The following is a 23060-nucleotide window of genomic DNA, read 5'->3' on the forward strand; positions in this document are numbered from 1 at the left end:
TTTTTTTTTTAAGATTATTTATTTATTTATTTGACAGAGATAGAGACAGCCAGCGAGAGAGGGAACACAGCAGAGGGAGTGGGAGAGGAAGAAGCAGGCTCATAGTGGAGGAGCTTGATGTGGGGCTCGATCCCATAACGCCGGGATCACGCCCTGAGCCGAAGCCAGACTAACGACTGAGCCACCCAGGCGCCCCTGTTGAAATTTTTTATCATGAAAAGAAATTTAATTTTGTCAAATACTTTTTCTGCATCTATTGAAATGATCATGTGATTTTCATCCTTTTTTTTGTTAATGTGGTGTATCACATTCATTGATTATTGTATTTTGAGCCATCCTTGCATCCCAGGGATAAATCCTACTTGGTCATAGTGTATGATTCTTCTAATATGCTGTTGAATTTGGTTTTTCTAGTATTATGTTGATGACTTTTGCATCAATGTTCAACAGCATTATTCGTCTGTAGTTTCCTTTTCGTGTTGTGTCTTTGGCCTTAGCACCAGGGTAATTACGGACTTATAAAATGAGTTTGGAAGTGTTCCCACCTCTTCGGTTTTTTGGAAGAGTTTGAAAAGATTGTTATTAATTCTTCTTTAAATGTTAATGCAGAGACATCTTTTAGATACATGAGATTGTCCTGTCATATTTAACTTAAGCAGCTTACACACTAAAAGAAGGAAGTTGTTGAGCTACCCTATGACCCAGCCATTGCACTACTGGGTATTTACCCCAAAGATACAGACATAGTGAAGAGAAGGGCCATATGCACCCCAATGTTCATAGCAGCATTGTCCACAATAGCTAAATCGTGGAAGGAGCCGAGATTCCCTTCAACAGATGACTGGATTAAGAAGTTGTGGTCCATATATACAATGGAATATTACTCAGCTATCAGAAAGAACGAGTTCTCAACATTTGCTGCAACATGGATGGCACTGGAGGAGATAATGCTAAGTGAAATAAGTCAAGCAGAGAAAGACAATTATCATATGATTTCTCTCATCTATGGAACATAAGAACTAGGAAGATCGGTAGGGGAAGAAAGGGATAAAGAAAGGGGGGGTAATCAGAAGGGGCAGTGAAGCATGGGAGACTATGGACTCTGAAAAACAAACTGAGGGCTTCAGAGGGGAGGGGGGTGGGGGAATGGGATAGACTGGTGATGGGTAGTAAGGAGGGCACATATTGCATGGTGCACTGGGTGTTATACGCAACTAATGAATCATGGACTTTTGAGTTGTTTCCAACTTTGGGCTATTGTAAATAATGCTACTATGAAGATTGGTGTAAAAGTATCTTTTTGATTCCCCGATGTTACTTCTCTTGGGCACATACCTAGAAGTGGAATTGTTAAATCATATGGTAATTCTATGTTTCGCCTTTTGAGGACCTGCCAAACGATCGCCTGCAGCAGCTGTACTGTTTATATTCCTGCCAGCAGTGCCTGAGGGTCCTAGTCCCTCCAAGCCTCCTCAGTGCTTGTTATTTCCATGTTTTTGGTTTTTTGTGTTTGTTTTAATAATGGCCTATCCTAAAGGTGTGAAGTGGTATATCACTATGGTTTCGATTAGTATTTTCCTAATCATCAGTAATGTTGAGCATCCTTTTATGTATTTATTGGCCATTTGTATATCTTCTTTGAAGAAATATCTATCCGAGACCTTTGCCTATTTTTTATTCAGCTTGTTGTTGTTGTTCTTGTTCTTGAATTGTAACAGTTCTTTACATATTTTGGATATTAATCTTTTATCAGATCCATGATTTGCATTATTTTCTCCCATTCTCTGGGCTGCCTTTTAACTGTCTTGAAACTATCCATTGATGCACAATACCTTCAAATTTTTATGTATTCCAGTTTATCTATTTTTTTGTTGCCCATACTTTTGGTGTCATATGCAAGAAACCATTTCCCCATCCAATGTCATAAAGTCTTTCTTTTGTTTTCTTCTAAGAGTCTTATAGTTTTCAGTTTTCATTCTTATGTTTAGGTCTTTGATCCATTTTGAGTATATGGTGTAAGGTAAAGATCCAGCTTCATTCTTTTGAATGTGGATATCTAGTTTCCCAACACTATTTGTTGAAAAGACTGTCTTTTCCCCCACTGACTGTCTTGGCATCTTTGTCAAAAATCAAATACCATATGTATGACAGTTTATCTCTGGGATCTCTATTTTATTCTATTGGTCTACATGTCTATCCTGAGGATAGTACTACACTGTTTTGATTACTGTGGCTTTGTAGTAAGCTTTGAAATCAGGAAATGTGAGTCCTCCAACTTAATTTTGGATTTTTTGTTTCAAGATAATTTTGGCAATTCAAGATAATTTTGGCAATTTTGGTGACCTTAGATTCCATATGAATTTTAGGATAAGTTTTTCCTTTTCTGTAAAAATGCCATTGGGATTTTGGTGGGGGTTACATTGAATCTGTAGATTACTTTGGGTAGTAATGTCATCTTAACAGTATTAAATCTACCATTTCATGAACATGGAATGTCTTTCCATTTATCAAGTTTTCTGTAATATCTTTCAGCAGGTTTTGTAATTTTCAGTGTACACAATTTTTGCCTACTTGGTTCAACTTATTCCTAAGTATTTTTATTAATTCCAATATGACTATATTGCAATTAAATTTTTTCCTTTTCAAATTGTTCATTGCAAGTATATAGAAATAAAACTGATTCTTATGTGTTGATTTGTACTCTGCAACTTTGCTGAATTTATTTATTAGCCTTGATTTACTGTGGATGCTTCGTGGTTTTCTACGTGTAAGATCATGTCATCTCTGAACAGAAATAACTTCTTCCTTTCCATTTTAGATCCCTTTTTTTTTCTTTTTCTTGCCTAATTGCTCTTGCTAGGATCTCCAATACTGTTTTGAATAGAAGTGGTGAAAGTGGGCATCCTTGTCTTATTCCTCATCTTAAAGGAAGAGCTTTCAGTTTCTCACCATTGAATATATTAGCTATGGCTTTTTCACATTTGGCCTTTACAATGTTGAGGGCATTTTTTTATTCCTAGTTTGTTGGGTTTTTTCCAAGATTTTATTTATTTATTTGACAGAGAGACAGAGACAGCCAGCAAGAGAGGGAACACAAGCAGGAGGAGTGGGAGAGGAAGAAGCAGCTCCCAGCATAGCAGGGAGCCCGATGAGGGGCTTGATCCCAGTACTTTGGGATCACGCCCTGAGCTGAAGGCAGACGCTTAACGACTGAGCCACCCAGGCATCCCGTGTTGAGTGTTTTTTATCATGAAAGAGAGTTGAATTTTGTCGGTGCTTTCTTTGCATCAATTGAGTTAATCATGTAATTTTCCCCTTCATTCTATTAATGTTGTATATTGCATTGAACAATTTTCATATGTTGGACCATTCTTGTATTCCAAAAATAAATCCTAGTAGGTAAAAATATATAATCCTTTTGATATGCTGTTGAATTCAGTTTACTTGTAGTTTACTTATTGAATTCAGCTTACTAATCCTTTGTTGAGTATTTTTGCATCTATGTTCCTAAAGGATATTTGTCTGTAGTTTTCTTGCAGTGTTTTGTCTGCTTTAGTGAGTTAGGAAGTATTCTCTCTTACTCAGTTATTGGAAGAGATTGAGAAAGATTGATGCCAATTCTTATTCACATGTTTAGTAGAATTCACTAGTGAAGCCATTTAATCTTGGGCTTTATTTTGTTGGGTAGTTTTAGACTACTGCTTCAATCTCCTTACTAATTTTAGGCATATTCAGATTTTCTGTTTTTTCTTGAGTCATTTTTGGTAGATGTGTGCTCCTAAGAATTTGTCCATATCATCTAGTTTATCTAGGGTACAACAGTTGACCAAAAATAAAAGAGAAAAAAAACACACAACTCAAAATGGATCATAGGTTTACGTGTAAAAGGTGAAACTATAAGGCTTTTAGGAGAAAATATAAGTGAAAATCTTGGAACTAGGGTTTGGTGATGGGTTCTTAGACATGATCCCAAAGACATGACCCATAAAAGGAAAAATCAATAAATCGAACTTATCAAAATTTAAAATTTTTGCTCATGAAAATCCTTGTTAAGAGGATTAAAAAATAAGCTGCAGACTAAGAGAAAATATTTGCAAATCACATATCTGACAAAGGACTCATAGCTAGAATATATAAAGAATTTTCAGAGGTACCTGGCTAGCTCAGCCAGTATTATTCTTAGAGTGATGAGTTTGAGTCCCGCATTGGGTGCAGAGATTACTTAAAAATAATATCTTTCATTTTTTTTAAGATTTTATTTATTTATTTGACAGAAACAGCCAGCGAGAGAGGGAACACAAGCAGGGGGAGTGGGAGAGGAAGAAGCAGGCTCCTAGCAGAGGAGCCTGATGTGGGGCTCGATCCCAGAACGCTGGGATCACGCCCTGAGCCAAAGGCAGATGCTTAACAACTGCGCCACCCAGGCACCCCTAAAAATAATATCTTTTGAAAATTCTTAAGTTTTAAATTTAAAAATTAAAAAAAAAAATTCAGGTGTACCTGGCTGGCTCAGTTGGTAGAGCATGCAACTCTTGATCTCATGAGTTTGAGCCCCACATTGGGGGTAGAGTGTACTTAATAAAAAAAATTTTTTTAAAGAATTTTCAAATCTCAATATCAAAACAATAAACAACCTAATTAGAAAAGGGGGGGAATGAAGAAATACATCACCAAAAAAGATATATGGGGGGCGCCTGGGTGGCTCAGTGGTTGGGCGTCTGCCTTCGGCTCAGGGCGTGATCCCGGCATTGTGGGATCGAGCCCCACATCAGGCTCCTCCGCTATGAGCCTGCTTCTTCCTCTCCCACTCCCCCTGCTTGTGTTCCCTCTCTCGCTGGCTGTCTCTATCTCTGTCGAATAAATAAATAAAATCTTTAAAAAAAAAAAAAGATATATGGATGACAAATAAGCACATGAAAAAATGTTCAACAGCACCTGCCCTTTGGGAAATGCAAATTAAGACCACGATGCAATATCACTATACACCTATCAAAATGTCTAAAATATAACATTGTTAACAGGGCACCTGGATGGCTCAGTCAGCTGAGCGTGCAACTCTTCGTTTCAGCTCAGGTGATGATTGAGCCCTGCTTTGGGAGCTCAAAGCTTAGCAGGGTGTCTGCTTGAGAGTCTCTCTCTTCCTCTTCTTCTGCCCCTCCCCCCACTTTCTCTCTCTCTCTCGAATAAATGAATAAATCTTTAAAAAATAGATAAAAGTGTGACAATACCAAATGCAGGTGAGGATTCTGAGAAACACACATTGTTAAGTGAGAGAATGTAAAATGGTACAACTACTCTAGGAAACAGTTTGGCAGTTTCTTAGAAAACTGAACATTAACTGCCATATGACCCAGCAATTATACCCTTGGGCAACTGTATTTATCCCAGAGAAATGAGAATTTAGGTCCACCCAAAAACCTGTACACAAATGCTCATAGTACCTTTATTTATAACAGCCTGAAATTAGAAAGCACGTGGATGCTTGTCAGTGGGTTGAATAGTTGAACAAACTTGCATATCCATTGCATGGAATACTAGTAAACAATAAAAAAGAATGAGGTATAAATACAACAACTTGGATGGATCTCAAGGGCATTTGGCTGAGTGAAAAAGCTATCCTCCAGAGCTTACATACTGGTTGCTGTGGTGGTTACACAAATCTACACCGATGATAAAATGATGTAGAACCATATACACACATTGTACCAAGATCATTTTCCAGTCTGTGGTATATTAGAATTCCATAAGCTGTAACCAGTGGGTGAAGGGTACACAGGGTCTCTGCACTACAGTTACAATTCCCTATATTCTACAGTTATTTCAAAATAAAAAGTTGTTTTTTAAGATTTATCTATCTATTTTGGAGGAAGGAGGGGCAGAAGGAGGGAGAGAGAACCCCAAGCAGACTCTGTGCTGAGTGCAAAGCCCCATGCAGGACTCAATCTCAGGACTCTGAGATCACAACCCCAGCAAAAAAACAAGAGTTAGTCACTTAACCAACTGTGCCACCCAGGTGCCCCTAAAAAGCTTTTTTAATGCCCTAGAGGAGAAGGTATGCCACTAAGACAACCTCTGGTGGATTATAGTTTGTTTTAGATGTGTATTGCAGCTACTTTTTTAATAAAGACCAAGTCTTCATCTCTTATAAATATATACTACAGTTTTTACAGATGGAATTATGTCATATCTAGGATCTGGGGGGGGAGAGAATATGGATGATGAAATAAATTGCCCTTGTGTTGAAAATTGCTGAAGCTGGATAATGGGTGTACAAGATTCATTCTCTCCCTTTGTACTTATTTAGAACTTTCTATAATAACAGTTTAAAAACATAAATAAAAATGATGAGGGTTCCTTGGGACTCTTGACTGTGTGGGTCAGAGACAGGGCTCTTAGCTCCTGCCCTCAAGCTGGGCTCAGACCATTGCTTCCAGGCTGGAGCAGAGGGCTTCTCCAGTCAGTTTCAGGGACACAGTGCTGCTCTCATCAAGTCCCATGCTTCTGTGTCCATAGTCAGCCACATGCATGAAGCTTTTTGTATTCCAGGCATTGGCTCTGCCAGGTCTTACAGGTTCTGCCTTCCATTACTTGCCATCATCCTCCAGGCCTCCCTATATTCACTTATTCATCTCTCCATTTTTTTATTCATCTGTTCAGTCATCCCTCTGTCCACCATGCTCCCATCCATCTCTTTACTCATTCATTTCTTTAACACTTCCTGAAGTCTACATCAATGAATAAGACATGGTTACTGCCTTTGGGGAGATGGTCACAGTGCAAGGTATAGGGGACGTAAGATAAGTGCCATGACACTTACTGTACAAAGCACCTTGGTAGTGAGATAGAAACTGATGTCAGTCCTTGGAGTGATGATGTTAGATAAGAGTTGCTCAGAGGAGGTAATGCTTGAGATGAGTCTTCAAAGTTAGTATTTTCACCTATGTTTGGCCCACCCAGGGAATGTAGGATAACCCCCTATTTTGACGTCAGCTGATTTGCAGACTTAATTCTGTCTGCAATCTTAAATCCTTTTTGTCATGTAAAATAACATTCATGGACTCCAGGTATTAGGACTTTGACATCTTTTGGAGACCATTACTCTGCCTCCCCCAAGAATAGAGTCCAGAACTCAATTTAAGGCCAGAGAAGACATTGTGGATCCATATGAAAGGACTACCTATTCTATAAATGGTGCTGAGAAAATTGCTTATCCTTACAGAAAAAAAATAAAATAAAAAAATAATAAAATTGGATTCTAAAGGTTCTGGATCCCATTCTCATGTGTGTTCCCATCACCAAGCAATTTCTCAGACACCGGCAAGTTGTCCTACAATTCAGCTCAATTCTCACACTCTCCACCTGGAGATAGCATCAGATCCCACAGGTCAAGGGCCCAGTCCTGCAAGACCTCCTTTGTTCTCCCACTTCAGGAACTAGTCACAAGCCCAAGGTGCTTCTGATCCACAGGCAATAGATTGGAGGTTCCAACAAATTCCCACCTTGGGTTCAATTAATTTGCTAGAGTGGCTCACAGAACTCAGAGAAACATTTTACCGACTAGAGTACCAATTTATTACAAAAGGATAGAACTCAGGAACAACCAGATGGAAGAGATACACGGGCAAGGTAGGCAGGAAGGGTCACAGAGCTTCCATGCCCTCTCCAGGTGCACCACTCTCCACAAATTTCCATGTGTTTACCAACCAAAAAGTTCTCCAAACACTGTCCTTAGGGTTTTTATGGAGGCTTCATTATGTAGGCATGATTGACTAAATCATTGGCCACTGGTTATTGATCCAGCCCCTCTCCCCTCCCTAGAGTGGGTTGGGGGGTAGCCCCATCCCTGGGTTACCTAGGGGCTTTCAAAAAGTCGTCATTAACATAACAAAAGAAACCTTTATCACTCTTATCATAGGACATCCCAAGAGTTTTAGGAGCTCTGTGCCTGGAAAGGGTCAAAGACCAAATATGTATTTCTTTTTTTTTTTTAAGATTGTATTTATTTATTTGACAGAGAGAGAGACAACCAGTGAGAAAGGGAACACAAGCAGGGGGAGTGGGAGAGGAAGAAGCAGGCTCATAGCAGAGGAGGAGCCCGATGTGGGGCTTGATCCCAGGTCCTGGGATCACACCCTGAGTCGAAGGCAGACGCTTAACGACTGAGCCACCCAGGCACCCCCAAGAAATATATATTTCTTATTAAAAATAAGAATAATAATAAGAAATATATATTTCTTATTAAAAAACATAATACCACAGATTTCAACCTACATAATACACAAAAATCTTTCCCAAGTGCAATAAAAACTTAATGTCAAAAGAAAAAGTATAAAACATTGAAGGATAACATAGGAGAGTATCTTTGTAACTTTGAGGTAGGGAAGAGTTTCCTGAGCACAAAAAATATAAACCAAACAGGACATGATTGATAAATTTGTCTATATGAAAATTAAGAACTTCTGTTCATCAAAAGCACCTTAAAGAGATGGGACAAGCTACAAAGTGGGAGATAATACTTGTGATACAAGTGGGCAACAAAGATTTAGTATACAGAATTGGGACAGTGTATGTATATACACACATACATAGAAATATATTGTTTACATTATTGATTACATTAAAGACCAATAGCTCAAAAGATACAGATTTTTCACATTAAAGGAAATACCAATGGCTTATAAGCATAGACAAGTTGTTTACCTCATTAGTGATTATTAGCGATCAGAGAAATGTAAATTCAAACCACGATAAGATTCCATTCCATACCCATCAGCCTGTCAACAATGCCTGACAATGCCAATCCTTAGAGCTGACTAGGATGTGGTGTGGTGGGAATTTATACATACTGTTGGAAATCTTTTTTTTTTTTTAAGAGAGAGCTTGTGCTCGTGCACATGGGGGACTAGGGCAGGGGAGAGGGAAAGAGAGTCTTAAGCAGACTCCATACAGAGTACAGAGCCTGAGGTGGGGCTTGGTCTCATAACCCTAAGATCACAACCTAAGCTGAATCCAAGAGTCGGTCGCTTAACCCAAGAGCCACTCCAGCACCCCACTGTCAGAAATCTTAAGTAATAGAGTAGCTTTGGCATACCTAGGACCCAGGGATACCACACCTGGGTCCTACACCCCTAGAGCGTCAATTCACACCAGGGGTAATGATTTTGCCAAGGGGGCAAAAATCTTAGGCATGACAATGGTTTGTGGCCTTCTAAAGAGCCATGGAACATAACAAATATACGGTATATTTGTGGTACTTAAGTTTCATTGGGACGATTAGGAAAACAATGTAGAAAAGGCTCTTTCAGGGGTAGATATGAAAAAGAGGCTAAGAACCACTGTCCAAGGGGAAACTCTGGAACATGTGCCCGGGAGGCATGTAGGTATGTTTGCAGTACCATCATTCATACCAGCAGCAACACAGAAAAGCACCCACTGCTCTCCAGCAGTGCAATGGATATGTAAAATTTGACATGTTCATAAAATGCAAGACTGTGCAACAGTGAGAATGAATCAATCACAGCTACACAAGCAGTTGAGTGTAAAAAAAAAATAAGTAAATAAAAAGCCAGCCAAAGCAGAAATGCTACTGGATGGTCCCATTTATATAAGGTCAAACAATGCAAGACTCAACAGAAATAAATGCTAAAACACAGCATGGGTGTGATTTATAGAAATAATGGATAGCTCTAAAGGAAAGAGAGGGGAATACAGTTGGAGTACGGCATGCAGGTGGTTGAATTCTAAGGTTCTTGTATTTTTCTTAAGTTCATTTTATTAATTTCCAAACTATACTTAAGTGTATATATACTTAAATGTATATACTGTGTATTTCTTTAGACACATATATATTTCATAATAAATTGTTAGCAGTATTCTTTTTTTAATATTTTTATTATGTTATGTTAGTCACCATACAGTACATCCCTAGTTTTTGATGTAAAGTTCCATGATTCATTATTTGCGTATAACACCCAGTGCACCGTGCAGTATTCTTAAGGGCCTTCTACCATACCTGGCCCGTTGGTAGATGGCTTTGAATTGAATTCAGCTGGAGGGGACTCGAGCATCATGCTCTGGCAGATATTTCTGTTTCCTTACTTAAGGAGATGGTGGGGATTGAAAGGTGGGTGACTAACAGCGATGGGGCGAAAGTTAACCTGTGCACTCTTTCAACCAGACCGTGTTTTTGCAGCAAAAATAGTTTGAGAAACTAGTTCCCAGTTCTTCTCCCTCTTCTCAAAGACGGAGCACTTATCCTGAAAATGTTCATCTCCTTCTCTGCCTGTCCCCCTTCCTCAGCTCCTCTTTGCCAGCTGGTGTCTCTCCTTCCAGCTATCCCTGATGGAGTTCTGGACACAGCCATCCGTGCTGATGAGGCGGGGAGTGAGGAGGACCTGTACGAGGACATGCACAGCTCCAGCCACCACTACAGCCACCCTGGAGGGGGTGGTGAGCAGCTGGCCATCAATGAGGTAGGGTAAAGGCTGCATGGATGAAGGGACGGGGCTGGAACAGATGGCCTGGATGTCAGGGTGAGTCCAGCATGTTTGCACAGGCCTAGATGTCCACAGTCTCTGTGTTGTAAGCAGATGGCAGTGGCCCCCACGTGTACGCAGCACAGTTTCAGCCTGTGGCTCTCAATTTAGGATGTGATGTCCACCAGCAGAGCTTACCCAATTAGAGGATCTGCCCCTCTGCCCTCGTGGCCTACAGGAACCCAGAATGGCAGGCATGACCCAGGACCTATGATGAAAGAGTGCTGGATTGTCCTTCCCTATAATAGCCCCTGTAAGCCATCCTGGATGGAACATGCTCTGCTTGGTAGAATGGAGGCCAGAGCTTAGCCCCCCATCCCTCCAAGAAGTTGTCTGGGCAGGGTGAGAAGCAAGGCAGGTGAAAACTGATTTCTCTCCTATTGACTCCAAGAGCTCAAAAAGCGCTGTGATTGCTATGACAACCATGTGCAAGTTTGTTTGTTTGCTTGTTTGTTTGTGTGCTGTTCCTACCAGAACAGAAGAAATTAGTGAGGTACTTCCTGTAGGCAAAACTGGTTCCCATACCAAGGACTCCTTTTGCACTCTCCAAGTACAGAGACATTCTGAGACCTTGACTCCTCTCTTTTTCTGACTTGTACTCCTATTTATTTTCTCCCCCTCTTCTTTACTTAATTCAGCAGGTAGGGGGGCCCTAGACATAATGTGGTCTATAACCCACATCCATAACACTGCATTCTCTTCCTGGTCATAAGCTACTGTGTATTTCTGCCTCATCAAAACCAGAATCTCACCACCCAGGATCTTGCAGCACCCCAGAAGGGGATCAATTTACGAACAGTATGAGTGAATGAATGGGCTGGTGGGCTTCTCAGAAATCCTCAAGGAGTATGCTGTCCTCATCACCTACTCAACAGAGCGGTACAAACTATAGATGGTGGACGAACTCTTCTCTCAGGCCCAGATCTGAATAATGATTTAAAACAGTCATTAAATAATGCTTTATTAAAAATCTATGGTGTGTTAAATAACACATATCCAAGTAAGTTGACTTTTCCAATACATAAAGCCCTTCTTTAAGTACTTCTCATCAGCTGTTTTGAATGGAAGATGTTCTAAAATTATGTCATTTTAAGCAGAATTCACAGATAATGGTTTTGCTTTTCCTCGATGTCTCGGGCTTCCCTCCTCTGTGTTGGGCCCCAGCCCTGGTGGGGAGCAGCATGGTGCAGGGGGTAGAATCCCAGCACTGGGGCCTCCCAGACCTGCATGGGATTTCCTCCCTGCCTGGGGCCAGGCGTGGAGCTCCAAGCAGGTAAACCCTCTGAACGCTAGTTTACTTAACTGTAAAATAGGATGGCCATGAGGTTACCTGGCATGTGGTGGGTTCTCAGTAAATTTCCAGCAATGAGGATGATAACAAACAGGGAATACTCACATACAGTTTTTGGGGACTCTGAAAAGGTATGTGGCCATTGGTGCTGCGTTGTTAGAGTTCTTGTGTCTGTTTTTCATAGCTGCATGTGTCCTACCTGACAGTGAAATTCTGGTCTGTCACATCTTGCTGACCTGGTGAGGTGGTGCCTTCTGAGGCCCTTGACAAGTTTTTCATTCTAAGATGCTTTGGATGAGGGAAACCAAGAGCCAGGACTACTCTAAAAGAACAAATAGCCTCTGACAGAAGGCACCTTTATGAGGGAAATGAAGGTAATTTGGATTATGAATTGGATAGCACCTATTTTGGACGCTTAGAGAATTTGTTTCCTATTTGGTTTGAAGGTCTTTCTTGGTATTTGGGGGCTCCTGATGGACAGGGTGGTAATGTTGTTTCTTACGTTTAGAGCACTCAGTGCTTTCTAGGGTACTTGTCTTTCCTGGACATACTTCTGTGGGGAAGGACATGTGTCACATCCTGGAGGAGGGCAGCCAGACCAAGGAGCCCCTCTCTAGGGATGCAGCGAGCTAATGCCAGTTGGAGGCTGGGCTCCTGACTTGGTCAGTGTCCATCAGGCTGCTCTTCTTTATGAGGTTTAGAGGCTGACAGCCCTGCATCTTCCCCCCATCCTGCCACTGGCTAGTGGGGGACATGTGGCAAGTCATTCCCTTCTCAGGGCCTCAGTTTCCTCTTGTGGAGTGGATGTGGCATCTGAGTCCCACGGCCAGCTATAGGAGGGTCACATGTACAGGTGTACAGGGGACTCAGGAAAGGCAGGCACCCATTATGATTTTTTGGTAGCATTATATAGACCCCCTTTATCAGAAACTGAAGAGCTATAAAAGATGATTCTCCAATAACAGGCTAGTTCACTTGGCCTTCCAAGAGCAGCAAAGTCCCACTGTGCATTCCCTGAACCCTCTAACACTCACTGCCGGCTCACATGTATGGCAAGATTGGCTAGGGTCAACGTGAGTCTCACACTTAGAGATTATAGAAGCAACGGATGTCAAAGAAAAGTCCACACTAAAGAATATTTATCTTGCTCTAAAATCACACATTCACTTGTATTTTTTAGACACATGTGAGTATCATGTTCTAAATTGTGACACTTTCTTGTTTGTATTGACTTCAGAAGGAGAGACCACATCTCAATTTCCAAGCAGAAGGGAGCTCAAACCATCTGGTCCACAGAGCAGTAGATGCAGGGGAGAACAGCGAAGCACTTTTGTAATTCTGGGTACAGAAGTGAGTGCATGTGCCCACATCTGCATGCGCAAGAAGGTTCTGAGTGTGATGTGTGGATGTGTATGTTGCATGTATGTCACATATCTAATGAGTATTTAATTGGTGTCAGGTGATGTCCCGGGCCCTGGGATACAGGACTGTCGGGGGCAGGGGCCCGGCAGGGCATGTGTGTGTCCTGCCAAACAGAGAAAGGACACAGTATCATGTTCTTTCTGTATTCCCTGCATCTCACACATGCCTGGCACCTCATGATTGTCCAGACCCTGCTACAGGAGTTCGCTTCAGTGCCTAGAAGTGTCCCTTTCTTTCTTCAGCATTGTCCCTTCTAGTGCCTTGTCCAGATGCCCATGACCCAGGCCTGGGCCTATCTGCCCGATTCCTCACCCTCTTCCCGGCCTCTCCCTGCCTCACAAGGTTCTGAGCATGCCTTGCTGGGCTGGGCAGTTATCCCTGCAGTCAAGACTGAGGGTATCCTTAGCCCAAGCATATTTTCTGGAGTTGAGGGCTAAAAGGAGGAGGTGTCTTTGGAAGATGTTCTCTTTTCATTTCTACCCAGCTACCCACCCCCCTCCCCGCCAAATTGTGAGATGGGACCAGAGGAGGGGAGGGCATGGTTCCTGACTCAGAGGCCTGGGGTCTTCTGACACCCACCCCACTACGCTGTGGATGGCAGTGTCTCCCCTATGGGCCAGGTCCCAGCTGCACTAAAGGAGGGCACATGTGTGGAGCTGGTCTTCCTCCCAGTTCTGCCCACTACCTGCATGGCCCTGAGCACCTTGTTGTGTCCAGGTCTACTCCAAGCACCTGTGCATTCAAGTGTTCTGGTGTCCCTGCTCCAGGAGGGCAAGAGCTGGCCCGGGGACAGTCCTGGATCCTCCTGCTGAGAAGAGATGAAGTTTGAACTAGAGGAAAGACAGGCATAAATCTCATCCTCTACCCTGGGTCTTAAGAAAAGGAGCCAGCAGGCCAGGTGGGAAGTGGGACTGTCCTGGCCCACCAGACCATAGGGTCACCCGAGGATAGAAAACAGTCTTGCCATCCTTAAGCACCCAGAAATTCTGTGTGGAACCCTAAGAGGACACTGCAGGACGCAAGGCCAGCCTGTGACCACCCCATCCATGGAGCTAGTCTGACCTTCTCTCCAGGTGTTTCTGTCTTCCCCAGTACCTGTGACCCTGGGTGTCCATCCCAAGGCCTGACCTGGCTCTTGCGCCCCTTCTTGCACCAGCCCAAGGGAAGAGCCTGATACTGGCCAGTGTCCCAGCTACCTCTTGCAAGCCCTGTTGTTGGACAACGACTGCATTTAACTCCCATGAGGAGGAGCGGCAACAGCTTGCGGACCCCAGGGCCAGAACCGCAAGTTCTCCAGTGGCCAGCATACCCAGAGCAGCTTTCCTCTTCCCTCCCCAAGACACGGGACTGGGGGCTTAGCCCCCGTCTGCCCAGACACCTGTGCTCCTCCTTCAGCTCCCTGCCAATCCTGCCACCTTGGCAGCCTGGATGGGCCACTCCCTGCTGCCACCTGCACTTACCCTCCCCTCCCTGGCTTGAACCCCTCAAGGGCCAAGGCCTTTGCTGTCGCTTTACTGGGTTTGCTTTTTGGTCATAAAACATATACAGAAAGGACGTCACCACTGTGTTCACTGCTGCACACCCATTTCACCAGGAGTTAAAGTCTGGGTGTCCCTGGGCAGGGCAGAGGGCATCTTTTAGGTCTTGGTACCAGCCCACGTTCAGAGGTTCAGAGGTTCTCCTGCCCCAGGCTGGTCAGCTACAGGGGAGGTCTTACACCAGAACTGGGCCTTGGATGAAGCCTTAAAACATGCCCCCAGGGCCAGCACCGCAGCAGGTGGAGTGCCATAGACCCACAGCACTCAGCCCTGCACCGACCAGTGGGTTCCCAGAACTTCTTTCTGCCCCTTCTTCTATGGTGTCCAATGGCTCTGGAACCACAGGGACACAATAAAGCATCGGCCCAAAGTCAGGGCTTCCGAGCCACGCCCTATGAGGGCAAGTCATAGTCTTACCAGAGAAGCCCTGGGATTTCGGGCGGCAGGGAGCCTATGATGCCTTCTGTTCCCCCACCATCCTCCTGAGAGCTTGAGGGAGGAAATCTTGAGCCTAGTTTCCTGAAGAACTGAAGACATAGAGAAAGAAGACTTTTCCCCACAACCACACAGATGGGACCAGGCTGAACTTTCCGATCTGAGGAAGGCAGCCGGCCTCTCTGGACATAATCCTGACCCTCCCCTGGCACACACATCCCAGCCTCTGCTTAGGGTGTTCAGCAGGATGTCCTCAGTGCACTCATTTGTACTCACTCACATGCATGTGCTACTGACCCACACATGTTCACCCACATGTGAACACCCACCTGTGCACATATTCCATGACTCCTGCCCCAGGAGGCACAGTGTGGAACATGGAGCCTGGAAATCTCTACTCACTTCCAACCTGCTTTTAAGTCTCCTCGGCCCCCTCAGCTGCCATCTGATGGCATGGTGACTGTGACAGAGCTCACTGTTTTGGATGGACTGACAGACACCTGCACATGAGCTTCAAACCCTACAGTGTTAAGTTTGCAGCCTCTGTCAGGAAGACAGTGGGAACTCCTGCATAGCTGACATAGGGTTTGTTTGTTTGTTTTTTAAGATTTTATTTATTTGAGAGAGAGAGGGCACACAAGCAAAGGGAGGGGCAGAGGGAGAGGGAGAAGCAGACTCCCTGCTGAGCAGGGAGCCTGACATGGGGCTCGATCCCAGGACCCTGGGATCATGAACCGAGCCGAAGGCAGATGCCCAACCAACTGAGCCACCGAGGTAGCCCTGACATAGGGTTTTTTTAAAAGCTGCTGAACCACATGCAGAAGAATGAAACTGAGCCCTTACCTCACAACATACATAAAAATCAACTCAAAATGGATTAAAGACTTAAACCAAAAACCTGAAACCATAAAACTACTAGAAGAACACAAGGAAAAGTTTCTTGACACTGGTCCGGGCAATGGTTTTTTTGTTTTTTTTTGTTTTGTTTTGTTTTTTTTTGATATGATACCAAAAGCACAGGTAACAAAAGCAAAAATAGGTAAGTGGGACTACAGCAAACTATAAGCTCCTATACACTGAAGGAAACTGTCAACAGAGTGAAAAGGCAACCTGTGGAATGGGAGAATATATTTGCAAACCATATATCTGATAAAGGATTAATATTCAAAATATATAAGTAACTCATACAACTCAATAGCAAAAAAACCAAATAACTCATTTTAAAAATGGACAAAGGACCTGAATAGACATTTATCAAAAGAAGATACACAAATGGCCAACAGATATATATATATGGACAGATATATGGTTCAACATCTTTAATCATCACGGAAATGCAAATCAAAACCACAATAAGGTATCACTTCACATCTCTTAGAATGCCTATTATTAAAAAGACAAAAGATAAGTGTTGGTGACAATGTGGAGAAAAGGAAACCCTTATAAACTGTTGGTAGGAATACAGATTGGTACAGCCAGTATGGAAAACAGTATGGAAGTTCCTCAAAAAATTTAAAATAGAATTATTATTTGATCCAGCAATCCTATTTCCGGGTGTTCCAAAAGAAATGAGATCAGGATCTCAAAGAGATATCTGCATTACCATCTTCATTGCGGCATTATTCACAGTAGGAAAGACATGAAAGCAACCTAAGTGCCTGTTGATGGATGAATGAACAAGGAAAATGTGGTGTATATACCATGGAATATTACTCAACCTTAAAAAAGGAAAGTCTGCCATGAACCTGGAGGATATTATGGTAAGTGAAATAAGCCAGACAGAGAAAGATGAAAAATGCATGATCTTACTTATATGTATAGTCTAAAAGTCAGACTCCTAGAAGCAGAGAAAAGAAGGATGATTGTATGGAGCTGGGGGAGGGAGAAATGGGGAAATATCAGACAAAAGGATACGAAGTGTCTGTCTTGCAAGATGAGTAAGTTCTGGAGATCTAATGTGCAGCATGGTGACCATAGTTAATACTGTGTCGTGCACTTGAAATGTGCTAAGAGGATAGATCTTAAGTGTTGTCACCACACACACACAAATGGTAACTGTGTGAGGTGATAGATACGGTAATCAGCCTGACTGTGGTGATTATTTCACAATGTTCAAAATACCAAGTTGTACACCTTAAATACATACGATTTTTGTTTGTCACTTATACCTCAATAAATATGGGAGGAGCTGGGAATAGCAGATGAATAAGCCGGCTGCTTTCCCACAGGAACAAAATGCTGCTCTGATGGGTCAGTAAGGAAAGCTCCTGAGGCAGGACCTGAACGGAGCGAGCACCTCAGTGAGGATGACCTCAGTCTGTCCTGAGTTCAAATTCCGATTCCACCATCCCTGTATACCCATGAGATTTTATGAGTGAGCAAATCACCTGACCTTTCAGAGCTGCATTTACTCCTCTCAAGTGGAGGCCAAGACAGCTCTTGCTGTTAGGAATCAGACACCCGGCCCATCTTCAGGGCCGCGCTGCGCCGGTACCTGCGAAGACCCCCGGCACCCCGGAGCGCCCCCTCCCACCCGCGCACCCCGCCCGGAGCGCCACCGCGGTCCTCTGGGCCTGGCCGGCGTGTGCCCGAACCGCCGACTGGGCGTTGAGGTTCCCCGGACACACACCCTGGGAAGCGCCAAGGGCAGAGCGCCGCGCAAGCCCAAGCCTCCTCACCCCTCCCGCCCTGGCTCCCCCGCCCCTGCGGCCGCCCGGTTGCTAGGGCTGCGGAGCCTGAGAGACGCCGCGCGCACGTCGCGGGCTGAGCCGGAGAAGCCCCGGGCCTGGCGAGAGCAGGCGGCTCCGCCCCCCTCCGGGCGCTCCCGGCCGCCCCGCTCCCGCCCTATCGCGGCGGGATCTCCGGGCCGCACGGAGCCGGGAGGCCGGGCGCCATGGCCAGGGCCCCGCAGTCCCGGCGACGCCCCGCGGCGCCCGGGAGCGCCCTGCGCGCCTTGCTACGCTGCAACCTGCCCCCCGGCGCCCAGCGCGTGGTGGTCTTTGCCGTGCTGGCGTTTCTGGTCCTCATCAACGTCGTGCTGATATTCCTGCTGGCCTTCCGCTGACCGCCCGGGCAGGGCGCCGCGGGGAACCGCGCAGGGGTGAGTGGCGCCCGCGTTGGGCTCCGTCGGCCGCCGCGCGTCTTCCCTTTCAGCCCTGTCCTCCTCGTTGCCCGCTGCGGCTCCCAGCCCGCAGTGGCCCGAGGTGCGGCTGGCCCCGTCTGGCCCCCATGAGTCCCGCACCGGGCGCCACCAGGGCAGGCCTCCCCATGTGCCAAGGCCCGGTCTATGTGTGCGCCCCCCTGGGGATGCGGCCCTGCAGGTGCCTCAGGAGCGTAATGACACTTGTGCCACAGGGTCTTTCCATGTGTCCTTTGTGCCGTGGTGTGTGTGTGTCTGTGTGTGTGTATGTGCGTGTGTTTCTCTAAAATGGCGCGTCTGTATGTATAACTGAGGATGCGGATGCAGCTGTGGCCACGGCTCTCTGGCTGTCTGAAAACTGTACATGTGACTGCCGTGTGAGCGGAACTGGACATGCGTTTCTGTGTGGGTTGAAAAATGTCTGGGAAGATGAGTGGGCTCCTCTTCACATGTCATCTGCAGTTGCTTTTCCCATTTTAGGTCTTAGTCCTCTCAGTCAACGTGCCCCCACTACAGGCAGAGCCCCTCCTGCACCCCCTCATAGGTGGGCATTGTTCCCCCCCATCCCCTGCTGTGCAGGAGCCCAAAGAAGCTGAGCCATGTTTCTTCCCAGACTGATTGGAATCCTCCACCAGCCTGCATATGTGAGAGAGAGGAGGAGATGGGGCAGGATGGAAAAGGTGGTGGGTGGTCATCAGGGGGAACTTTGAGGGAAAGCCTGGCTTCCTGAAGCCCATCGAAATCTCTAAGGTACAAGAGTGGATCCTGTCCCCTGTCCCTCCACGGGGACAGTTCTCCCAACTGCCTCCACGTAAATAGTCCATGTCTCAGAGCCAGCTTCTGCTCCCCACTGCTAGGCCAAGAAAGAGCCTGCAACCCTTGCCCCTCAGTCTGCTGGACTTGAATCTGGTGCAGCTGTGTCGCTGACAGCAAGCATCAGGAAGGGCCTCTGCCCAGAAACCCACCCAGTGTGAGCCCTGGTGGTCTCTGGGCTGTCCTGGAGGTAGAATTCATCTCTGACCTCTTGGAGCTACATTTTGTCTCGGTGACATCACATAAATAATGTCATTGCTATAAGCTGGCAGAGTGCCTCACATTTGTAAATCTATAGAGGAGCTGCTGTGGCCCAGGGAGAGCACGTTGTTACTGTGGGCATCGGTTGGGACCAAAGCACAGGGAGATCGGGGGAATTGCTCATGGTTGTGTGTCTGTCCAGTACCTCCTGTGCACAGCAAGGTACTAGGACAAGTACTAGGTGGCAAAGATGACCACGCCCACTACCAACAAGGGCTTCTGGATGACTGGACAAGGCAGGTGTGGGGGCTTGTCCATAAAGGTGTCAGGAACCATGGTCTCTCTGGGAAGCCCTACCTCTTTGTCCCATATCTAGAGCCCTTCCCCTGCGGCTATATAGGAAACCACCTGCGTGGAGCCGTACCTCTCTGCAAGGGCTGGCGGGGGAAAGCCGCAGGAAGAGGCACTGGCCCATACAAGAGGGGCTTTTGCTCAGGGCTCATTTGAGAGAACCCGGGGTTAGGAGGAGACACCTGACCTGGTTAATATTAGTACGGAACAACCTGGGCAGGGAAATGGTGGGAAGCTGGGCTGTATGAAGTATGTCTGCATTACGTCTTGCCTGCCTGGGCTCCATCAGCGAAAGGCAGCTTCCACGCTGTCCTGGAGACCTGCATGTGCAACCCATGTGAACTGAGGGTGGACAGTATTCACCTGCAGTGCGGCATACTGTTCGCAGGAGATCAAAGCGTAGCATCCCCTTAGCAAGTGTATAAATGTGTGTTGGCAGGAGCATGTCGGGGTGTGTGCAGGAAGGGGGAGTCTCAGGACACCCACCTCTCAAGGATCAAAACTACCCAAATAGCCTGTAGTCATACATTCCCTCCATTGTGATGCACACACTTGCCTGAGGTCATACACACCTTCTGTCCTTATGCTCACACTCACCCTTATTCACACCCATCTTCTGTCCTGATGCATCTGCTCAGCTGTGATTACTGTCCCTGAAAGAGGACAATTACCTGCAGCCCACATTCTCACTGGCTCACCCACACCACCCTTGAGCACTCTGCTTTCTCCTTGTCTCAGGCAAGATCCTCCAAGGCTAGGGGATGTAGCCTGCTCGTGCGGAGTGGGCCAGCTCTGGGCTGCCTAGTCTAGTACTGTTCCCTAGGTACCGCAGGCACTTTCATGTGGCCTCACTGAGTCCTCTTGTCTCATCTTGTTCATATTGCAGCCAGGAGGTCTTGATCCTGGGGGCCAGGCCCTCCTGCAGAAGAGGACATGCCTGTAGTAGGTCTTTTTAGCTGGGGTGAGTTCAATGGCCCCTCGAGGAGGCATCAGCCCCCCAGGAATAACCCAGTGCTTGGTGCCCAGGAACCCTGGGTAGGCGTCAGGAATCTGCAGGCCCGGAATGGCTGTTGCATGTGAGAGTAGGCTTACACGTCAGCTGTGGATCATTCGGAGGAGTAGTTTCATCAGGGTGTAGAGCAGGTTTCATCCCCGGAAAATATGAACTGGTGGTTTCTGAATGTGCTTGCTCAGGCCCTACCCTGGAGGAAGGTTCCAGCCTGAGTGGGCTCTGGTACCCAGGTGGCCTACACCACCCTTCACCCTGCCCATTCAGGGCCCAGGGGAGACCTCCTAGCTACTGGAACTCTCAGGGGGAGATCCAGACCATCCTGCTGCAGCCCCGCTCTGGTTCCCATTTCAGTCCGAGGAACAGCATACATACTGCGCTGGGAGCACCCAGAGAAGGCCCCACTGGACCTGAAGCCAAGGAAGGATTCATTCTCACGTGTGGGGACAGAGCCAAGCAGCTCAGAAGAGGAAATAGCTGGTGCAGAAGGCCTGACTGGTGATGCTCTGAGGCCTTGACTGCCATAGAGCCACCCTGCAGAGCTAACACTTGGTCCCAGCAGAGAGAGGCATGAATCTCACCTCTTGTGTAGCCCCCAACCTACCCCTCCTCTTGTCCTGAGCCCCAGAGCCATTCATTATTCATGCAGCAGAAACTGAGCCTACATTACAGGAAAGCAGGCTTCAGCCCAACAGGAAATGGAGCTCTAAGCACAAGGACTGCCTGGGGCATGGAGGGAGGGAGGGAGTCCCATCCCCCTGCCTCTAACGGCAGGGGAGCATCCCTCCTGGTGTGAGGTCCATGACCATGTGGGAGGAAGGAAACACACCAAATTATTTCAGCAGAGAGAAATTACTATAAGGCATTGTGAGCCAGGTATAAAGTGCTTGACTCCATAACCAAGTGCACAAGAACAATCCTGAGGTATCTATTACAGAGATGGCAGCTGCAAGATGTACCTACCTCTCCTAGAGCTAGGGAATAAAGGAGAGAGGTTGAAATAATTAAAGCTGAGGATCCTGCGGGCCTTGGGACCTAGAAGTCTGAGGCTAGGTACTGCTCAGCTAGTGCTGGTGGGGAGGGGGGGGGCATGAGACTGCTTCTGCAAGTGGTCAAAAAACACTGCAAACCAGATCCAGCTACTGTGATGGCTGGGTGCCCCTGCCCCTCGTACCTGGGAGGAGTGGCACTGTTGCTTGCCAGGTGACGTCACAGGTAATGCAAGTCCACAAGAAGCCAGTAGGAGGGAGTAAGCCCCTTCTCCCTCCAGACTGTGGTCCCCTCCAATGCCACATTAGGAGAACCTAACGGGGCAGCTGGCACAGAAGAAATGCCGCTTGCTGTACTCACCCCCAGCATCACAGAGCAGAGCAGAGACGGTAAATAAAGCGGATACTAATAATTGAATCACTGGTCCAGTGGGGTGAGAGGAAGGTGTGCCCTGTGCAGGGGAGTGAGCAACACACTTGCCTCTCAGATTCTGTGGCTCACCAGGATTCTAGCGGTCAAGTTTACTGCAGGTGTCATCATGAGCCCTTCCAGTCTAGACATGCCCCAGGCAGAGTCCTGTCCCCTGAAGAATGACTGGCTCAGATGGAGCCTCAGTTCACTCCTCGGTAACATGAGTTAGGACCCCTCTTTACAGGGCTGCTGAAGGATGAAGGGCAGAGGGCAGGAGCACCCTACCCCGTGGGGAGGTCCACAATAGCCTTCCCCACTGACCTGCTATCTGTGGCTCTCTCCACAGCTCATCAGTGATGGCAGTGTGGTCTGTGCAGAAGCACTCTGGGACCATGTCACCATGGATGACCAGGAACTGGGCTTCAAAGCTGGGGATGTCATCGAAGTAATGGATGCCACCAACAGAGAGTGGTGGTGGGGTCGTGTTGCCGATGGCGAGGGCTGGTTTCCAGCCAGCTTTGTGCGGGTATGGCACCAGCCTGTGCTTCTCCTATGCCCATAAGGAGCCAACTGGCTCTGCTCTGAAGTGCAGACCTGAAACTGCTCTGGGGTCTGAGGTGCTGGGTATGGACTCACCCAGCCCCCCACCTTCCCCCACCCTCAGGGCTGTGCTGGGACAGCAAGGCTGCGGGTTGGGCATGGGGAGCAAGTTGTCAAGAAGGCCAGCCACAGAGTTGTGACATAGCCTTCCTCCTCCTGCAGAGCCATCACCAACTCCTGCCTGCTCCCATCCCTTCCTTCAGGGTACCCTCAGTGTCCAGAAAGGAGCGGGTCAGAAATGATGGTGTCCGGATTCCTCCAGGGGGAATCTGCATGTTAGAATTCCATCACCACAATCAACTCAGCACCAGGCATTTACTAAACC

General features: G+C 46.4%; 1 protein-coding gene across 4 annotated transcripts in view; it reads left to right on the plus strand.

Annotated features, from left to right (window-relative positions):
- ARHGEF4 (Rho guanine nucleotide exchange factor 4) overlaps nucleotides 1–23060 on the plus strand; it is a 256867-nt gene that overhangs the window by 225403 nt on the left and 8404 nt on the right. For 2 of the 4 annotated variants that reach the window (XM_057309915.1, XM_026492919.3), the window contains 2 exons: nucleotides 10333–10472; nucleotides 22482–22661. In XM_057309915.1, coding sequence (XP_057165898.1) covers nucleotides 10333–10472; nucleotides 22482–22661 — 320 coding nt within the window. Of the gene's footprint in view, nucleotides 1–10299; nucleotides 10473–18095; nucleotides 18322–22481; nucleotides 22662–23060 lie in introns of those variants that run through there. The other 2 variants (XM_048215563.2, XM_057309919.1) reach the window with 2 other exon arrangements.

The sequence above is a fragment of the Ursus arctos genome, unplaced genomic scaffold, assembly GCF_023065955.2.
Source record: "Ursus arctos isolate Adak ecotype North America unplaced genomic scaffold, UrsArc2.0 scaffold_10, whole genome shotgun sequence".
Classification (NCBI taxonomy): domain Eukaryota; kingdom Metazoa; phylum Chordata; class Mammalia; order Carnivora; family Ursidae; genus Ursus; species Ursus arctos.